Source organism: Pseudorca crassidens, chromosome 1 (assembly GCF_039906515.1).
Source record: "Pseudorca crassidens isolate mPseCra1 chromosome 1, mPseCra1.hap1, whole genome shotgun sequence".
Classification (NCBI taxonomy): domain Eukaryota; kingdom Metazoa; phylum Chordata; class Mammalia; order Artiodactyla; family Delphinidae; genus Pseudorca; species Pseudorca crassidens.
The window spans coordinates 141,553,998-141,576,148 of NC_090296.1; the positions used below are offsets into that span (position 1 = coordinate 141,553,998).

The window sequence follows — 22,151 nt, forward strand, 5'->3', positions numbered from 1 at the left end:
TTTGTTAGGTCTGGTGGGTTTTTATCTTGCTTCTTCATCTGCTGTGTGTTTTTCTGTCTTCTCATTTTGCTTATCTTACTGTGTTTGGGGTCTCCTTTTTGCAGGCTGCAGGTTCGTAGTTCCCGTTGTTTTTGGTGTCTGTCCCCAGTGGCTAAAGTTGTTTCAGTGGGTTGTGTAGGCTTCCTGGTGGAGGGGACTAGTGCCTGTGTTCTGGTGGATGAGGCTGGATCTTGTCTTTCTGGTGGGCAGGTCCACGTCTGGTGGTGTGTTTTGGGGTGTCTGTGGACTTACAATTTTAGGCCGCCTTTCTGCTAATGGGTGGGGTTGTGTTCCTGTCTTGCTAGTTGTTTGGCATAGGATGTCCAGCACTGTAGCTCGCTGGTCGTTGAGTGAAGCTGGGTGCTGGTGTTGAGATGGAGGTCTCTGGGAGATTTTCGCCATTTGATATTATGTGGAGCTGGGAGGTCTCTTGTGGACCAGTGTCCTGAAGTTGGCTCTCCCACCTCAGAGGCACAGCACTGACTCCTGACTGCAGCACCAAGAGCCTTTCATCCACACGGCTCAGAATAAAAGGGAGAAAAAGTAGAAAGAAAGAAGTAGTAGAAGTAGAAAGAAAAAGAAAGGAAGGAAGGAAGGAGGGAGGGAGGAAGGAAGGAAGGAGGGAAGGAAGGAAAAAAAGAAAGAAGATAAAGTAAAATAAAAGAAGATAAAATATAATAAAGTTATTAAAATAAAAATATAATTATTAAGAAAAAAAATTAAAAACAAAACGAAACAAAAAAACGGACGGATAGAACCCTAGGACAAATGGTGGAAGCAAAGCTATACAGCATAAATCTTGCTCTCAAAGTCCACCTCCTCAATTTGGGATGATTCGTTCTCTATTCAGGTATTCCATAGACATCAAGTTGGTTGTGGAGCTTTATTCCGCTGCTTCTGAGGCTGCTGGGAGAGATTTCCCTTTCTCTTCTTTGTTCTCACAGGTCCCAGGGGCTCAGCTTTGGATTGGGCCCCGCCTCTGCGTGTAGGTTGCCGGAGGGCGTCTGTTCTTCCCTCATACATGACGGGGTTAAAGGAGCCGCTGATTCGGGGGCTCTGGCTCACTCAGGGCGGCAGGAGGAATGGGCACGGAGGGCGGGTTAATCCTGCGGCGGCAGAGGCTGGCCTGACGTTGCACCAGCCTGAGGCACGCTGTGCGTTCTCCCAGGGGAGTTGTCCCTGGATCCCGGGACCCTGGCAGTGGCGGGCGGCACAGGCTCCCCAGAAGCGGGGTGTAGATAGTGACCTGTGTTCGCACACAGGCTTCTTGGTGGCGGCAGCAGCAGCCTTAGCGTCTCATGCCCGTCTCTGGGGTCCGCGCTTTTAGCCGCGGCTCACGCCCGTCTCTGAAGCTCCTTTAAGCAGCGCTCTTAATCCCCTCTCCTCGCGCATCAGAAAACAAAGAGGGGAGAAAAAGTCTCTTGCCTTTTCGGCAGCTCCAGACTTTTACCCGGACTCCCTCCCGGCTAGCCGTGGCGCACTAACCCCCTGCAGGCTGTGTTGATGCTGCCAACTCCAGTCCTTTCCCAGTGCTCCGACGAATGCCGGAGCCTCAGCTCCCAGCCCCTCCCGCCCCGGCGGTTGAGCCGACAAACCTCTCGGGCTGGTGAGTGCTGGTCGGCCCTTGTCCTCTGTGCGGGAATCTCTCCGCTTTGCCCTCCGCACCCCTGTTGCTGTGCTCTCCTCCACGGCTTCAAAGCTTACCCCCTCCACCACCCGCAATTTCCGCCCGCGAAGGGGCTTCCTAGTTTGTGGAAACCTTTCCTCCTTCACAGCTCCCTCCCACTGGTGCAGGTCCCGTCCCTATTCTTTTGTGTCTATTATTTTTTCTTTTGCCCTACCCAGGTACGTCGGGGATTTCTTGCCTTTTGGGAGGTCTGAGGTCTTCTGCCAGCGTTTAGTAGGTGTTCTGTAGGAGTTGTTCCATGTGTAGATGTATTTCTGGTGTATCTGTGGGGAGGAAGGAGATCTCCATGCTTTATTCTTCTGCCATCTTCCCAGAAGCCTCCAAAGTAACCTTATTTTAAGGATGACTTTAAATCTGCTCTTATATAAGGTAAACTAGAGTCTAACAAGATATAACAGAAACATGATTACATTTGCCCAGTCAAATAGTGGTTTATTGGTCTCAAACATCCAGAAGCATTGAAGAAGCTAGTGAAGGTGCAGGGTAGCTGCTTAAGGGATTTTTCAAGAACTAGGCTCTTTCTACCTTTATGGTAACATCTTATCATGTGACTTTGATTCTCAAGTTGGCTTCTTCACCTGAAAGTATCAGATCTATGTTCACGGAAGGAACGAGAGACAAAGTTAAGGGATAAGGTACAAAAACCAAGAAGGCATTTGCCAGGTGAAACAGTGCCCTTTAGTCAGTTTTCCAGAAAGACCGACCCCAGGTTGCCATTTACATCTCATTGGTCTCAACCCTGTCACATGGTCACTCCTACCTACAAGAGGATCCATGAAGCTGGGTGTTTTGATCTGGGCATTTTTTAAACCCCCCAAAATCAGGGGTGTGGTAGTAGGAAATAAGGGGAGAAAAGCTATTGGGCGGTAGCCAGCATTTTGTGTCATATGTGTATGTGTGTGTATATATGTATGTATATACATATATATATGTATGTATATTTGTATGTATATATATATACATACAAATATATATGTATGTATATATGTATGTATATATATGTATGTATATTTATATACATACATATATGTATATATGTATGTTTATATATACATGTATATATATGTATGTATATTTATAAAGTATATGTATACATATACTTTATAAAGTATAAAGTATAAATGTATGTATATGCATGTATATATGTGTATGTATATACATATATATATGTATGTATATACATACATATATGTATGTATATTTATAAAGTATATGTATATATACTTTATAAATATATATGTATGTATATATGTATATATATGTATGTATGTATATATGTATGTATATTTATATATGCATACATATATGTATGTATATTTGTATATATGTATGTATATTTATAAAGTATATGTATACATATATAGTGTAGTGTATATGTGTGTGTATGTATATATATGTGTGTGTGTGTATATATATATATATATATATATATATAAAATAATCATTTACCCTTTTATTACCAGTGATTCTTCAGTAGATCTCATCACATATCATAGCGTATCAGGGAGACACTGACTCCATGGTTGAGAACTTCTTATCTACAGAATAAAGTCCAAATCCCTAAACAAAATATATGAGGAAGGATCTTAACAGTTTGACACCAAACTCCTTTTCTAAATTCACAAGCTACTATCTCTAGTCCTTTGCTTCAGCCATTCACAAATTTTCTTTATTCTTGAATGCACCAGTTTTTCTCCTCTGTGTTCTTTGCCATGTATCTTTTTCTTTGCTTAGAAGACCCCTTCTCACCTTCTTTCTCTAGTTAGCTGATACTTATCCTTCAGGACCCAGTCTAAATAACATCACATCGCTGGAAATGTCCTTCCCTCTCTGACTCAGATCTATTTTTGGTGCTTTATGTACACCTCCACTAGCTCACTTGTCATTATTTGCTTGCATGTTTGTCACTACCGACAAATGCTTTGGCCTCTTACAGAACAAGAACTATAATATATTCAACTTTTTCTACCCAATGCCTCCTGCAGTTTCTGGAATATGTTCAAAATACCTGCTTAAGCAAAAACATAACTGAATATTATCCACAATATATAAAGGATCTACAAAGAGAAATAACATGCTCTTACCATAGTCAGTAAAAATGCACCAATATATGCCCCTTAAACCTGCATCTCATTGGCTGTTGACAGAGGGTTTTTTGTTTGTTTTAATTGATGATAATAGTAATATAATTAGGGAATTAATAGTTTATTTCTCTGTATCTTCCATTACTTGTTATTTAGCTGTAATTGAGAGTTACTCAGTTTTGTCTGTCTTTGTACAGAATTTGAGACACAGTTTATTCCCTCAAAAAGATTACTGCTTAAGGGAAAAAAGCCATATTTAACTCATGATTTGAATGATCAGGAAGAAAATGACTGATTTAACTTTTAGTCTGTTTAGTGGCTAAGGTATTTATACTTGGCAAATATTTAGTTCTCATCATTAGAATGGGTTTAGGAGCAATAAAGAATTGGGTGAGGATACAGAAGGAAGAGTCAAAAAACCCACACAAAATTAAACAACGGGTTAGAGCAGACACGGTGAATTGCTTGTATGATACCACATGTTCCCCACTTGTTCCTCAAGTGTATGGGGACAGACATCACCAATCAATCAAAAGACATTTACCACCTGAACCCAGATGTGGCCTAAGAATACGTTTCAACACTACGATACTCCATGTGTCTTCTGTCAGCAAAGAAATGATAAGTCTCTCTTTCATCAATGCATTCTTCATAAGATCTATTCATGTCAATACACTCCCTGTGATTGGCAGAGAGTGTGTTCCTGATTTCTTCTGCAAAGTGAAGGAAGTATTGCAACTCCAAGATTAAGCTTTCAGGTGCTTCCCTCTTTTGTGAAATCTCTCCAGGATTGGCTTCAGTGTCATAAAGTCAGTCATAAATTTCCCAATTCAGTTTCTGTACTTGACTCCTATTTCTACTGGGGAATGTGAGGCACCATCCTAACCACAGACTTTATAATTGAGAAGGGAGAGAGCTAACAGGTACACACTGAACAGCAAGCAATATGCCAAGTTCTTTATAATCACATCCTTTAGTTTTTAGAACAGCTGCAGGAGGTCAGTATTATTGGCCTCATTTTACAGATGAGAAAGCAGCCTTGGAGAAATTAAGTCATTTGGCTGAGGTCTTACAATTGGTAAATGATGAAGATAAGATTCAATCTCAGATCTGGGACACCCAGCATCATGCTGTTGGACTCTGAAGAGTAAATTATTTCTTTGGTGGTCTTGCCAAAATCTGATTCTTGGTTGGTTTTGATGCCACTAAGTACTTATGCTTTGGATAACAGCCTTGAGCTTTAACTTTATACTCTCTTGAGTCTTGCAGACCATAGAGGCAGATGGAAAATGGATACATGTACATTAGATGTGTATTAGAAACAGTCAACCTGTTTCAGGCTTCATGCCAGTCACGTGTAATACTGGCTTCCTGGAGATTATCTGGGTGGAAATGAAAAGTGTACTTACGTTAATTTTCTTGTGTCTCTTTTTCTGCAGGGCAGCGCCCATACCAGGTGATTACTGCTCGAGTTCACCCAGGAGAGAGCAATGCCAGCTGGGTGATGAAGGGGACCTTGGAGTTCCTGGTCAGCAGTGACCCTGTGGCTAGGCTCTTGAGGGAAAACTTCATTTTCAAGATCATCCCCATGCTCAACCCAGATGGTGTCATCAATGGCAAGTATGTCAGGCACCTGGCTCAACCTAGTCCGCATTTATGTTACCATGGTAACATGTTGTTGTTTTGCTCAATGGGCTTGACTGGAGAGGTCTTGGTACTCTGGCAGGAATAACTTCTCTTGGGTTCTGTTACCTGGTACAAATAACAGGGTAATCTCCATATACATTAATGTCAATCTCATAGTTCCTTTGAATAGAAAGGTATAGACTCATTGGCAATTAATAACAGAGGAATCCATAGAAATAATCTCATCTAACACTCCTTTTAAAAAGGAGGGAATTGGTGTCCACAATAATCAAATGACTCCCCCAGTTACTTGGTTAGGACAAAGTCAGGGCTCAAATTGTGATTTTCTTGAAGTTAAGACCAGTGCTTCACAAAAATAAACTCAAAATGGATTAAAGACCTAAATGTAAGACCAGACACTATAAAACTCTTAGGGGAAAACATAGGAACAACACTCTTTGACATAAATCACAGCAAGATCTTTTTTGACCCACCTCCTAGAGTAATGGAAATAAAAACAAAAATAAACAAATGGGACCTAATGAAGCTTAAAAGCTTTTGCACAGCAAAAGAAAACATAAACAAGATGAAAAGACAACCCTCAAAATGGGAGAAAATATTTGCAAATGAAGCAACTGACAAAGGATTAATCTCCAAAATTTACAAGCAGCTCATGCAGCTCAGTATCAAAAAAACAAACAACCCAATACAAAAATGGGCAGAAGAACTAAATAGACATTTCTCCAAAGAAGACATACAGATGGCCAAGAAGCACTTGAAAAGCTGCTCAACATTACTAATTATTAGAGAAATGCAAATCAAAACTACAATGAGGTATCACTTCACACCGGTTAGAATGGGCCTCATCAGAAAATCTACAAACAACAAATGCTGGAGAGGGTGTGGAGAAAAGGAAACCCTCTTGCACTGTTGGTGGGAATGTAAATTGATGCAGCCACTACGGAGAACAGTATGGATGTTCCTTAAAAAACTAAAAATAGAATTACCATATGACCCAACAATCCCACTACTGGGCATATACCCAGAGAAAACCATAATTCAAAATGACACATGAACCTCAATGTTCAGTGCAGCACTATTTACAATAGCCAGGTCATGGAAGCAACCTAAATGCCCATTGACAGACGAATGGGTAAAGAAGATGTGGTACATATATACAATGGAATATTACTCAGCCATAAAATGGAACGAAATTGGGTCATTTGTAGAGACGTGGGTGGACCTAGAGACTGTCATACAGAGTGAAGTAAGTCAAAGAGAAAAACAAATATCGTTTATTAATGCGTATATGTGGAATCTAGAGAAATGGTACAGATGAACTGGTTTGCAAGGCAGAAATAGAGACACAGATGTAGAGAACAAATGTATGGACACCAAGGGGGGAAAGCAGTGAGGGAGGGTGGTGGGATGGATTGGGAGATTGGGATTGACAAATATACACTAATATGTATAAAATAGATAACTGATAAGAACCTGCTGTGTAAAAAAAAAGATTAAAAGAAATAATAAAACAAAACAAAACGAACAAACAAACAAAAAAAGACCAATGCTTTGATTTGCTTCTATTTTCTGCAGATAAATCTTTATTCTCAGTTGTATTTTACTGGATTCTGGATACAGCTGTAATAAAAGTGTCACTTTATCTAAATGGAATGGCTGAAATGGTTGAAAAATGGCTGTGGAATGGCTAAAAGTGAAACGACTGAAAAATGGTTGGCTGCAAGAGGGAAGATTGGGGTGGTGTTTCTCCTGGCTTAGCTCCTCCATGCCTTTGAGAATGTATAATAGGAAAGGTGAATTCCAGTGTCGTAAGGTGTCAGCATTTGCAGAGTTGTGAGCTGAGGCCCAGATAGAAGAGCAGGTTCCCAAGATCACTGAGTCAGTGGGTTGGGGTGACAGGATTAACATTCATACATACCTGCCTCAAACTGTGGAAAAAGACTTAAAGCCCCTTCCTATGGTAACAAATGATTCTTTTTTACTATAGGATTAGACATTGGTATCCTATGGAAATAAACAGAATACAAGGTAAACAGAAAAATTGAAAGGAAAAATAATTTCAAAAGCTAAAAATAAAAATGCAGAAGAAGTTATAATTTCAAATATCAGTTTTAAAGAGGCAAAAGCATATGTTTAAAAACTGGGAAAATAGAGCAATATTGAAAAGGTGAAACAGAAGAGGTAAAATGAGAGTTATAAAGAAATTAAAAAAGAAAACAAAAATTTCAGAGATAAAATTACAGTGACTTAAAATTAATAAGAAAATGTTTAAGAAATATAAAATAATAATTTCTTTCAGGAAATAAAAACCCAAAATAAATGTTAAAAGGCTGAGAATAGACTAGCTTCAAAGGAAAAGCACAAAAAGAATATTGTTAAGTTAAAAAGGTTAAAAATTTAAAGATGATAAACTAGAAAAAGAGGATGAGAATAAATTCCAAATGATAAAGTATGTTAAATTATGCCAAAATGCAAGCAAGTTAAAGCTAAAGGCTGTAAAACTAAAATTTCAATAGATACCACCAAAAAAAAAAAAAAAAAAAAGGAAAGATAAGTAGGTAAGGAAAGCATCCATGTGTTCTAACAAGATTCCTAGATTTGTAGCTTCCAGATTTTTTTTTTTTTTGATGGTAGTTTTTGGTGGGCAGAGAGGAGGGTCCTTCCTCTTTGCATATGGTGACTGGTTGGTCTTCAAGCATGTGTGAGGCTTGGGAGTCCAAAGGCCAAGTCCTTCAGCAGGTGGCATCAATCAGGCCTCTGGCGGCAATCAGGCTTCCTAGATCTCAAGCTGGACAAAGCCCTAAAGCAGTATCCTTTCCTGGTCCAACAGAACTCAGCTGGCTCCTACCACGTGTTCCTTTAACTCTGGAGATCAGCTCCAGGGCCTCAGTGCATGGCTCCTCCCTGCTTGAGGGGCTAAGAGTTTTACTAGCAGGCTTACTGAGCCTAAATGGATGGAAAACAGCTCTGCAAGCCATCTTGAGACATGACCTCTTTTCAACATTTTCTCATCCAAGTTGGCTCTTTTCTGAAGTTACATGTTCCATTGAATTGTCTGGGGTCTGGTAGAGGATGGAAAGAGCATGGGGTTCAGAGTCATAACTCTAGTCTGGAATTCTGGCTCTTCCTCTGACCTACTCAATTTTCTCTTCTGTTGGAAGAGGAAGCTCCCTGTTGACCTGTGTTGGTAGAGGTCTTATAAGTCCAAAGTAACATTCAAGCTCTGGAATAAATACTGTAGTTTTTTCCATTTCAAACGCTCACACCTCTGAATCAGAGGCTTGATCCAGGTCTTTGGTTGAAAGGTTAACATGGTCTCAGTCACTGAATATCCTCCTGGCCTGGGCACACATTATTTCCAGCTTACAGCTGGTTGCTTTGGGCTCCTTAATGGCAGGCCAGCTTCTCTGTGACACCACCATCCATCGTCATTACCGTTATTTATTATGACTAAACTACCCTTTTTATTTATATAGCATCTTTCATCATGGAGCTCAAGGCACTTCGTAGGTTACTTGGATCACCCAAACAATTTTGGCTGAAAGGGATTTGGAAATCATAGCATTATTCTACTGAAAAAAAAATCCCCAGGTTGTTGCACATCATTACCAAAAGACTTGAGACTGCCATGGAATCATAACATACAATAAATGGGCTTAAAAGTTTCAGCTCAGGGCTTCCCTGGTGATGCAGTGGTTAAGAGTCTGCCTGCCGATGCAGGGGACACGGGTTCGTGCCCGGGTCCGGGAAGATCCCACATGCCGCAGGACGGCTGGGTCCGTGAGCCATGGCCTCTGAGCCTGCGCATCCGGAGCCTGTGCTCCACAACGGGAGAGGTCACAGCAGTGAGAGGCCCGTGTACCACAAAAAAAAAAAAAAAAAAAAAAAAGTTTCAGCTCACGAACCCTTAGAACACACCTAACATATGGTTTATCTAACTTCTACTTAAATGCTTCGTTGACATTCCATTTCAGGACATACCCATTCCATAGTGTATAATTAGGTGGATTTGTTTTTCTTTGTTTTGATCTTTGCCTTGTGAATTTTACACATTAACTAAAACTTAAAATTTTACAATTTTACACATTCTACACATTTCTAAAATGTGTAGAAACAAGGATAAGATCTAATCCCCATTTTACATGCCTTAACTTCCTCAGGTGAAGCCCTCTCCCAAGTTTGATGTGGTTCAGCTAAACATTGCTTATGTGGTATTGTTTCTGATGTTCTGATTGTCATTGATTTTCTTTGGACACATTCCTATTCATAGGCTTCTAAACATTAACAGAACTGCCCTGTGTGTGGTCTGACCAGCAAAGAGGCAAGCTTTTTGCCTAAAGATTAGAGAGCCTGAACCTGAACTTGCCACTTAACCTACCACAAGATGCTTTTCTTTCTCTCCCTGCTAGTATCATGCAAAAGTACTTATGAAAAAATGCATAATATTTCTGTGTACCTATCATTATGTACTATATTTTAAAATCATAGCTGCCTTCATTTAAATGCTATGACTGAAAGTTAAAGGTATCACAGAAGACCTTACAAAGGAATTCAGGTTTCATACTTTGCAAGTTATTTGAAACTTCAGGAAATCACTGTATTAGAAGACTCAGCTTTTAAATAAAAAAGATTCTGTGAGCCTCAAAAAAAAAAAAAAAATCACGGACCCCTGTGGAGTTTGCAAAACTGTGTAAAGGTGGAGTAGTTTCCTTGTGTGGTGATGTTAATGAGCCTCTGAGGATGGCTGGGAGGTTTTGATAGCAGTGGTCAGGGAGACAAAGCCAGGATGTTCTAGCAAAGATATAGTGGGTCTTGTCAAGCCAAAGATCTCTTAGCAACATATGTCTGTAACAGGAAGACAAAATACAAAGATGGTTTCCAAAAGAAACAATTTACCATCTTGTTGGCCTGGTAGTTTGTATTGAACTGGGCTGAGTTCAAAGTAATCCAGGAGGACTGATGCAGTGATCCCTTGTTTCTTATAATTCTTTCCAACATGGGATAAAAGAACAAGGAGACAACCAGTAGGGTTAGAGCAGAAGTGATAATGGCAGCTTGATTAGAGTGGGGAGTGGGGAGAAGACAGGTGATGACTTAAAAGGTCAACATGAGAAGTAAGTGAAGGAGAGGAAGAAATCTAGCATGATTCCCAATTTTTGGACTTTGCTTGCTGGGTGGAGGGTAGTGACAAATAATTTTTATAAAATCAACACCCAGGCCAACATTTTATTCCCAGGAGAGTCAGAGTATATTTATTCTTAGTATATATACAACGCTGCAAACTTGATTACTTTCTTCCAAGGCCATTGTGGAAGAGATGTAAACAATCATAAAGAGCAAAAGACGTGCTATAAGTAAACACACCAAGGTATTAAGAAGTAATAGGCTGAATGCTCTAGTGGAAACACATGAAACTATAAAAATCAGATAAAAATCTTGACAGTTTTAACTATCTGGGACCATTTAAATTTACTATCAATAGTCTTTTACTCTGTGGATTGTGAAGCCTTTATTTTACTACAATAAGAGCACTCACAGACTTTATAAAAAAAATATTTAGTACTTTTTATAAGCCAAGAAAGAACCTTGCTCTTTTACATATATTTTCTTATCTAATAGTAACTATGGCCCAACCAAGGTAGATCTTCCGTATAATTTTCAGGTGCAGAAACTTGAGTATACAGGGGTGAAGTCTTCAGTGCAGTTTAAATAGCTCGTATTACAGAGCCAGAACTAAAACTTCTGTCTATTCTACATTCCTTTTCTATAGAGATTTAAGGGAATTAGAATAAAAGAATCTTAAAATGTTCTAGCTGAGCAGGTTATTGTATATTATTTAGTCCCAGTCCTTCAAATGATAAGGAAATTGAGACTAAAGAGATAAAATGAGTTATCACATAGCCTAGTTCAAGGCAGAAATGGCATGAAAAATTGTCTAGATAATTAAAACACTCAAGCAAATAGACACACACACACACACACACACACACACTGGCGCGCGCGCGCACACACACACACACACACACACACACACACACACACACACACTGGCACACACATACCCATGTCTACCTCCAGAGCCCATGTTGATTTTAATCTATCAGCTCTCCCAAACTTGGATGGAGATGCCAAGTAAAGCCTCAGCCCCATCAGCAGATGGTCTCTGAAATTAGTCTTGTTGACCTTGATCTTCACATCCAGTGTGACTGGGATGAAAGAAGGCATAGCCTCCCCTGCTTTCCGCAATCTTGGCCCAGGACGAATGAATTAGTTCATCCTCAGTTTTCCTTCATGGAATTTGAATTCCCAGCGTGGCTTGGACCTCAACACTCTACTGTGTCCTGCCAGCTTTCTCCTCTGGAGAAGACATACTTCCTGTTGATGCCAACTTTTGGCTGTAAACAGCACCCAGCTGACTTTGAACAGTTTGGCCACAGGGCTGCCATTCCACTGCCCATTCTATTGTACGTTTTCACTCAAGTAACTGTTCAGGATCACAAAATGCTTATGATTATCCCCATTGGGTTCACTTCACCTTTGGGCTGGGCTATGCCTCTTTCCTCCTTTTTTGATATGTTCAGGGCTTCCCTCTTATGTGACCTCAGCTCTAACTTTTAATGTATTTCAAATCTCTTCAATATAAAAACATGTAGCAGTGATTCTCAGACTTTCGGATTTCTCAGATCAGTTACATTTGAAAAAAAAACGGACTGTAGTAAGTATATAATTTTTAAAAATTATGCTCAAGAAAGAATGGAAGATACTCTCTGAGCTCCTAAACAACAGACTGGTGAGAAATTCAACATTAGTTGTTTCTTGGGCTGCCTCCTCACCTACCTACAATCATACAAGCAACTCAGGGGTTTTTGATGCTAGATCTTTAGATCATGGCAGTAAGCATTCTTGCCCTTCATACTATGATACATTTGCTACTGGCCTTGAAGACTTCCCTGTGGGTAGAGAGCAGTGTAGTCATTGAATGAATTTGTTATTCCCATTGTCAATCTTCCTGGAAAGGAGTAGATCCTGGAACAAGAAAAGATGCCTGACAGATGGACCTTTAGGGGGGAAGAGATAATTCTCTGGAGCTCAAAAGTGAAGAAACTCTGGTCTAACCAGAGGGTCCCCCTAGGTCACTGAGGAAACATGGCATCTGCTATGTGGAAGAGGCTGGAAGAAGCAATCCCTCACATGGCTGCTTGAGAATGAGAACAGCTATACCAATAATCAGTTTTAAATTTTCTGTGAGTAGTTATCATCTGTTATATCATTTATTCTAAGTAAAGTGTTAATAAGCCTTTTCGTCTTGTTTCAGCTGTGTTATTGAGGTTGAAATAAAATGTCTGCCTCAGATTGGTGCAGAGGATCAGTACCAGTCATAGTTGGAGAGATTTCTACGGGAACAAGGAATAATAAGTACAATGGCTAATATGTTTTAAGAGTCGTGCTCCGTATAATTGGGACATTTAAAAAATAAAATAACTTCATTGTCTTCTAATTATAAAAATGATACATGATACAGTCAAGATAATAGGTGTTAAAGAAGAAGAGATTTGATTCACACTGGTGGTAGAAGTCTGAAAGTTCAAAAAGGGGATGCAGGGGCTTCCCTGGTGGCACAGTGGTTGAGAGTCCACCTGCTGATGCAGGGGACACGGGTTCGAGCCCTGGTCTGGGAAGATCCCACATGCCGCAGAGCAGCGAGGCCTGTGAGCCACAACCACTGAGCCTGCGCGTCTGGAGCCTGTGCTCTGCAACAAGAGAGGCCGCAATAGTGAGAGGCCTGCGCACCGTGATGAAGAGTGGCCCCCGCTTGCCGCAACTAGAGAAAGCCCTCCCACAGAAACGAAGACCTAACACAGCCATAAATAAATAAATAAATAAATTTTAAAAAATTTAAAAAAAGGGGGGGGATGCAGAAGAAACCAGGAGATTTAACATTTGCAGAGGCGGGCACTGCCTACAAGCATGGGGAAGCAAAGGGAAGAGGTGGAGTTACCAGAACCCAGGGTTGGAAAGGCTCCATGATGCTGGTGTGTGGAACTCTGAGAAGGGAGTCTGACTTGGCAAGGGCTTCAGTGGACCAAAGGGCGCAGTTGAAAGGGTGAAGGAATGAAAGTATCCAGATGGCAAGGGGATGCATCCCGCCTGCTGCTGGTACCTGTGAGAAGATGCAGTGATGCTAGTGCTGTGCGTCTTAAGATGCAGTTCAGCCAGTCCCCTGCTGCTGCCCTAGTCTCATTAACTGGAACTGGGAAACATAAAGGGTATCCTTTTCTTCCTCTTCCTGCCTTCCTATCTCCCTCTAGTGCCTCTTCGTTGGCAGAACTTAGCAGGAAGCCGACTGGCAAGGGAGTCTGAGCGTTGCGATCTGTAGAGTTTTAGCTGCGGTGTGACAGAGCGGAGGATAGAATTGTGGGCTGAGAGCTCAGAGACAGTTGGTGAGAAACAAGCACAAAGCGTTGGTTTACTGAGTGTCCAACATGCACTTGCATCAGGCTTATTATTGTTTATATGTGACTTCTTTGTTTTCAAAAAATAAAATGGTTTTATTGTTTCCAATGGGGGGAAAAATGAGACATCATTTTTGTAGAAAATCCTAGTGTAGAGAAAACGCTTAAAGAAGAAATTAAAAAGCACCTAAATTTGGGGCTAATACATTACTTTAATCCAAGGGGCATTGTTCACATTATCATCCGTGATAATTACATTTTGCCTGCAGAATTTTGTAACCTGGAGGCCCTCCCTGGATCAGGCTGCCCAGAGAGAAACACTGTTAGCAAGCTGAAGAAGGTCCATCAGCCATTTGTTTGTAAATTGACCGCTTCAGGTATATCAGCTGTTTCCTTAAACATATTTCTATATTCATACCCATGTTAACTTTCATAAGGTAATGTATTTTGTAGTATAGTTTATAAACAGACAGCTTCTTCCTACAGCAAAGAATACAAATGGCATTTATAGTTTTGAAAAGAGCAATCTCATGGTCTTGATGGGCCATAATTGATTTAAACAATTCTCCATTATAAACAACAGACAGGTGAAGAGTCTTGTTAGTCTCTGGGCAAATTTCTCCAGTCATTTCCTTAAGATAAATTCTTGAAAGTAGTCTGTTGAGTCAGATGTTATGCATATTTTTTATTTGATGTATGTTATTGCCAGACTACTCTCTATAGAAGATGCACAGATGTATATTCCTACCACTGATGGATGAAAGGGCCTGGTCCCCATACCTTGTTAACACTGCACATTATCACTCTTTTTATTCCTTGTGAATGTAATAGGATAAAAATATGATTTTAAATTTAAGTTTTTTATACTTATGAAAAAAGTAAATATTTTACTCCCATTTTGCAAATGAAAAAAAAAATCTGAGGCAAAAGACTGGGTGGCATATGCAAGGTCAGCCACACAGCTGAGTCAGGAATTAAACTCACGTTGCAAAGCTCGTGTTCTTTCCACTTGGCTGTGCAGCCCTACTTATGTCAAAGCTTCTGGATAGTCATCTGGTGACTCTCCTTTTGAATGTTGTTAGCGTAGAACTTGGGAAGTGGTAGGTGCCTAACACATATTTGTTGAGTCTAACTCAGGGTGCCTGACCTTTTCTAAATTCTTTTTAACGTGTGACCCTCCAGGTATATCATCCCAGACCAGAACAAGGGATCTAAGGGACCTTGAGTTACCTCCATCAGAAATGAGCTTTTGGATACATCTTCAGTTAAATATTAGCACTTAAGTATTGGTGTACCATCGACACAATGTTTTACTACAGGTTTGCTTGGAAGGGAAAATTTGTATCCTATCCATTTGAGGTATGGTTTTTGTTGAACCTATGGGCATGATACTTAACCTTCTCCATGTCCTTCTCCTGCTTTTAGCCACTGTCTTGAAAGAATGACAGAGGACACATCAGGGAGTGTGATTTTATGTCTGGGTAGTCTCCAACAGGCTAAGGTTTAATAAGTATCTTCCAAGCTGGGAAGATTTGTGCCCTTAGGTCTCCTGCTGGATCACATAGGGAAGTGATTGGCTTTTCTATGGACTCACCATCCATGTTTGGCTTCTGAAGCATAGAATTTCTGTATGCCTGTGGATGAGTTCTGCAGTACGTCCTGAAAAGCAAGAACAGCAGAGCACACTCCTTCCTAGTGGGGAGAAGGAGAAGCAGGAAGAATCAGGGGAGACCAGCAAAGGCAGAGGAATATTGGCTGTCAGATGGTCAGTCTCCCCATGGGTCTCTTTCTCTTTCTCTCTCTCACTCAGCAAGGCACTGTGTCCTCCTGTACAAAGGCCAAAATGTCACAGGCTGAAGAGCCTATAAGGAGAAAGTCCTACATTCTCTGTGGCCTTTGGGAAGATGAATGATTGAGTCCACGATGTCTGTAGAAATGGTGCTGATGGTCATGATGACATGACATGATGTGATACAACATGAGGATGATAACTCCCCTTTGAACTCTCATTCCAAAGTTTCAGCTCCAAATTTTCCTTTCAGTGAGGCCAGGCAATCCAATGGTCCTGCTGTGGAATCTCTCTATGGAATGTTTGCTGGTCAAAGGTCATATTTCTTAGCAGTTAAAGCTTAGCCTACAACAGTCATCTGTCCTTCAATATAGAACCCAACTGCTCTGCCTGGGAGCTGACAAAGGAACTTAAACTTGCAATCATGGACTTCTGAAATTTAGATTGTTTTGCTATTTCGTACTCTTTGGAACAGAGTTATCAGTGGATGGATATTTGTGCTTTATTTGTTTTTAGGAAAATTTTAATTTTTTGGACATGGAGCAAAGGTTGGCTATTTGGATGGAAATGTCATTCTGGGTCTGGTTCTACCCTGTTTGCGGGTCTTTGTGTTAAGGGGCTCTGGGAAGAGGTAGGCAAGGGGTATTTTAATTTCTTTCTCTTTGCTTTCCTTTCCTTATATTTGAAAATGGGGGAGAATGTTATTCTGATCTAGAAGGGGTTATTCGATCGGAAGAACTGTAATTTTCTCCATTTACCTCCTGCCCTCACTGAAAAAAAGGAATAATAGAAGTATTAGTCCATTTTGAATGCTAAGATACTCTCTTAGGCACAAAAAGGCAACATTTACAGGAATATTTTAACCTCACAGGTTTTGAAGATAACTACAGAATGAAAGACAAACATGCATTTGAAATTGTTTTAAAAGATGCAAACGTAAATGTTTTCTGCCTTAAATACTTTCCTTGTAAATATCTGCCAGTAATTCTCAAATCATGGTCTATAGAGATTTTGCAGGACATCAGTGATGTTCCTTCTAAGAGATGGAAGGAGGTAAAGAGATCCATGAAGAGTGTAGCATTTGGTACAACTGTCCAAACCTCTGTGCATACCCCATAGGAAGAGTGTGAGCTAAGGGAACATTTGAGGGTCTTGGTTCTAGAGGGAAATGTGACACAATCTTGCTGATGAGCTTGTTCTTAGAGGTCAAAATGAAAATTATTTGCTCTGGGAACTGTTAAGGTCCTGCTGCTAAGTCATTTGCATAGTGTTAAATGATGCATAGTGCTGGGTGGAGAGTTCTGGGAGCATGTTTCCAAGGGCTTCCTTGCTCACACCCGTTCCTACCACAGCCTGCACACCGAGAGGGAGTCAGGAGCTTGACTACTACATTTGCCTTCTTCAGACATTGCAGTGCTGAATAAATACCACCATTTATTATTCCTAAATTTAGGGTCATTAATTATATCAGCATAAACCTAATTTATGCCATCATAAACAGCGATAATAAATGCTACCAAATGCTAATACCCAGCTCTTGCCAACTGTGCCTGTAGTTGATGGGTTCCCCCCTTTCTTCCCAGAAGCATTAAATTAAAAATGATTCAGTGTTGCAGAATCATTGATCAAGTTGGAGCTGAGGCTCTTGGGGAAATGCATTTGTTTTGTTAAATGCTTTTCTCCCTCATTGGCTGGGCAACTTTTGATATCTGTCTGCACTCCAGTTTTTCTCTGTTCCTTCCCCTATAGGAGGAGGAAATGGGGGCAGGGATGCAGGCAAGGAGGGAGACAGATGGGCATCTATTCTTCTTTCTTGATTTCCCCTTTAGACATCTCTCTTTTTCGTGTCCCCACTCTTAACACCTTCTTTCAACATGCACTTAGAAGCCTTTATAAAGCAAACCCTTGAGTATAATATAGATATGTTATTTCACAATTCCCATCACATCTACCATGTATTTAATGATGTATGTCACATGGCTCCCTAAAATTCATGAAAGTTTATAACTGGAAAATAGGAAGCACAGACCTGACAGCTCCTGCCAATACTGAGGGTGCTTTTTCTTTCGCCATTTACTCTTGGGGAGACTCTGCTTTTATGAAGGAAGAGGAGAGCCTGTCCCCTTGTTATCAGAGCTATAAGAAGATCTCATTGCTTTGCTCAAAGGAAACTATTTGTACTTTTTCTGGCTTCCCCCTGGCTCGCTCTTCTTTTCCCATCTGGGATGACTGTGATTGTGGTGTAGTACAAGGAATTTCCATCAGGCAATCAGAAGACTCTGGTTTAGGTCAGAGTTGTGTTCTTTCCATCCATGTGGCTTTGGACAAGTTGCTTAACCTCTCCACTCCTGTTTCTTCAAAGTATTAAGGGGCTAGTAAACCCTAACCACTGCACCTCACCTAATTATTATCATGGTCAAATACCACAGTACTTTGAAACTGTTAAACACTGTATGGAATTATAAAAGTAAGGGTTCCTCTGATGATGTTCTTTCTTTTTTTTTTAACTGGAGGAAGGAATATTTCTTATTTTTAACTTTTTAATTGAGGTATAGTTGACATACAGTACTACACTAGTTGCAGGTGTGCAATATAGCGATTTGACATTTGTATACTAATTGATCCCCATGATAGGTGTAGTAACCATCTGTCATCTTACAAAGTTATTACAATGTTATTGATTATATTCCCTTTGCTGTACAGTGCATCCCTGTGACTTATTTATTTTATAATTGAAAGTTTGTACCTCTTAATCCCTTTCGCCTATTTTGCTCAACCGTTCAACCCCCTCTTCTCTGGCAATGACCAGTTTACTCTCTGTATCTATGAGTCTGTTTTGTTTTATTTTGTTTGTTTGCTTTGTTTTTTAGATTCCACATATAAGTATGTAGATTTTTGGTTTGTGGTTACCATGAGGCAATACAGTTTTTACTGGCCCCCCACAATATTTTATGTTTTTGATGTCATATTTTACATCTTTTTATTTTGAGTATTACTTGACTATTTTATATATAGATGATTTTACTACTTTTGTCTTTTACAATAACTTTCATACTAGCTTTATAGGTGGCTGATTAGCTACCTTTACTGTATGTTTTCCTTTATCAGTGAGATTTTTTTTCTTTCATAATTTTCTTTTTTCTAGTTATGGCCTTTTCTTTTCATTTAAAGAAGTCCCATTAACATTTCTTATAAGACCAGTTTCATGGCCATGAACTCTTAGCTTTTGCTTGTCTGGGAAACTCTTTATCTCTCCTCCAATTCTGAATGATAATTTTGCTGGGGTAGAGTATTCTTGGTTGTAAGTTTTCTCCTTTCAGCGCTTTGAATATATTGTGCCAGTCCCTTCTGACCTGTAAGGTTTTTGCTGAAAAGTCAGCTAATAGTCTTTTGTTTTTCTTTTGCCACTTTTAAGATTCTTTCTTTATCTTAAACATTTGGCAGTTTAATTATAATGTGTCTTGGTGTGTGTCTCTTTGGGTTTATCTTGTTAGGGGCTCCATGTGCTTCCTGGACTTGAATGTCTGTTTCCTTCTCCAGGTTAGGAAAGTTTTCAGCCATTATTTCTTTCTTTTCTTTTTTTCAAAATTAAATAAAATAAATAAATTAATTATTTAAATTGGGGTATAGGTTCTTTGCAGTGTTGTGTTAGTTTCTGCTGTACAGTGAAGTGAATCAGCTGTCTTAAAATATGCTTTCTGTCTCTTTCTCTCTAGTTTCTTTTTCTGAGAACCCTATAATGTGAATGTTATTACACTTGATGTTGTCTCAGAGGTCCCTTAAACTATTCTCATTTTTCAAAATTCTTTTTGCTATTCCAGTTGGGTGATTCACACTAGCCTGTCTTTCAGATCACTGACCCATTCTGCATCCTCTAATCTGCTGTTGATTCCATCTAGTGTATTATTCGTTTCAGTTATTGTATTCTTCAGTTCTGATTTGTTCTTTTTTATATTTTCTATTTCTTACTCTTTGTTGAAGTTCTTGCCGAGTTCATCTATTCTTCTCCCAAGTTCATGAGCATCTTTATGATTATGTTTTTAAACTCTTCATCTGGTAAATTGCTTACCTCTTTTTTGTTTAGTTCTTTTCCTGAGGTTTTGTCTTGTTCTTTCATTTGGAAGGTATTCCTTTGTCTCTTCACTTTGCCTAACTCTCTGTGTTTGTTTCTGTTTATTAGGTTTATCAGCTACATTTCCTGGTCTTGAAAGAGTGATCTTATGTAGAAGTGATCACCACACAGGTGCTCCTGTGTAGGTGGCGTGTGCCGTCCTCTCATGGTTGGGCTGCAAGCACACTGGTGGGTGGGGTAGGCCCCTAGCCTAGCTATCTGCAAGGCCCGGCTGTGACTGTTGCAGGTGCCCTGGTGGGCAGGGCTGCTCCTTGGCAGGTCTGTTTCTGAGGCCTGGCTGAGACTACTGCAGGTGTGCTGGTGGACAGGTCTGGTCTCCCAGAGAAAGAACCACTTTGGAGGGGCTGGCTTGGGTGGGTGGATTGGGTGTGGAGCGTCCTCAGGGGGATGCTGGGGCAGTGTGCATGGTATTAACTAGATTGACGGAGAGGGGGGGAGATAGTGCCCACCAGCACCAGGCCAGCTAGGTGGAAGGAGAATAAAAAAAAAAAAAAAATGGCGTCCACCAGCACATCTTTCCCTAGAGAAAGTTCCACTCGGTCCCAGCTCACACACTATAAAATGAGTTGATGAATCTCCTTGTAAGACCCAGGCACTTTTCAAGCTGCTGACTCTGCACTGGGACTTGGAGTGGCTGAGTTTTTGCAAGGTCTTCAGGAGTGGAGTCTTGGGTTGCCACAGCCCTCTGGCTTTCCTGAATGGAAGCCGACCTGATCTTCAGAGGCAGACATTATGGTCATTCGTCTTCCTGGTGCACGTCTCACAGGCTGGAAAGCCCAACACTGGGCTTGGACCCTCACTTTCTCAGGGGGGATCTCCATAATTGTGATACCCGTCCCATTTGTGAGTCATCCCATGGGGGCGCGGTAGGCTCTGACTGGGTGACATCTCTGCTGCTCCTGCCTGTCTTGATGTGATATTTTCTTTATGTCCTTAGTTGTAGAAAATCTGTTCTGCTGGTCTTCAGGTCATTCCCAGACAGATTTGCTCATATGTAGTTATAGTTTTGATGTGTCTGTGGGAGGACGTAAGCTCAGGATCTTCCTACTCTACCATTTTGATCTGAACCTTCTTGTTTTCTGTTGCCTGAATTTCAGTGGTGGGACATGCAAAATTCTTCTCAATGGCCAAGCCAAGCAGGCTCTTTGCTGCTTCCATTTCTGTTTCTCAAAGAGATCCAGGATAAGATTTGGCAGGGATAGATGAGATAGGTATTCTGCAGAGGATGGGATAAGGTCAAAGGTGAGAAAACCTCCTTTAATATATATATATTTAAATATATATATGATATACATATCATATATATATACAATTACATGTATATGTATACAATTTATTCAATCCTACATGCACTCCATAATTTTAAAATCACAGTCCCAAGGACAACAACCTCTTTAGTTAGAGCTTTGGTTGTCCTTGTGATTATGACTTAAAAATTATGGACTGGGTATAGGGTTGAATAAACTGTATAAAATATACAGCAGTAGAGAAGTTTAGAGCTGGAGGAATTCAGCTAATGCCTTTTTTTCTCCTCATGCTTACTTTTTTTTTTTTTTTTTGCGGTGCGCGGGCCTCTCACTGTTGTGGCCTCTCCCTGTTGCAGAGCACAGGCTCCGGACACGCAGGCTCAGCGGCCATGGCTCACGGGCCCAGCCACTCTGCGGCATGTGGGATCCTTCCCGGTCCGGGGCACAAACCCGTGTCCCCTGCATCGGCAGGCGGACACTCAACCACTGCGCCACCAGGGAAGCCCCATACTTATTCTTTAAATAAATTTAGTTGTCCCATTGGAATGGACAAAAATCTGGCTTCTTGTCTTTTAGAAGCCAGCCTATAATCAGCCTCAGCCTCCATCAGTGCATCTCCAAGAGCGTTTCAGGATGTCTGTAATGAGCAGTGTCCGTGGTCGGTGGAGTCTGTCTCCCCCAGCCTAGGGACTGTCTCTTTGGTGTACCGAGTCTCAGCATCACAGCCTCATTGCCCACCACCCACAGAAGCCTGGATTCCTAGGAAAGTGCACCCCATCAAGAACCGGAAAGAATTGCACCTCTAAGTATGGCATTGGGGAATTGCCGGGAGGCTTATGCTTTCAGATTCTGGGTCCTTCTTCCTGGCTAGCCAGAATTTATAAACAGGAAAGTCAAAGGCAGCACATAAACCTTGGTGATGCGGATCCACCCTCCTTGCCCTGATTTCCAGGTTGTCTTTTCCTTGCAAAAGGTTATTTATCTCTCTGAGCCACCTAGCCCTTTTGAATTATTAGTCTTATTCCTTTATTGCCCTGCTTCCTTCTTACAAATATGCTCCTATACATCTTCAC

General features: G+C 40.7%; 1 protein-coding gene across 2 annotated transcripts in view; it reads left to right on the forward strand.

Annotated features, from left to right (window-relative positions):
- The window catches only part of AGBL1 (AGBL carboxypeptidase 1), a 783,161-nt gene that overhangs the window by 333,338 nt on the left and 427,672 nt on the right, over positions 1 to 22,151 (forward strand). For both annotated transcript variants that reach the window (XM_067696096.1, XM_067696105.1), the window contains exon 18: positions 5,250 to 5,430. In XM_067696096.1, coding sequence (XP_067552197.1) covers positions 5,250 to 5,430 — 181 coding nt within the window. The remainder of the gene's footprint in view (positions 1 to 5,249; positions 5,431 to 22,151) is intronic.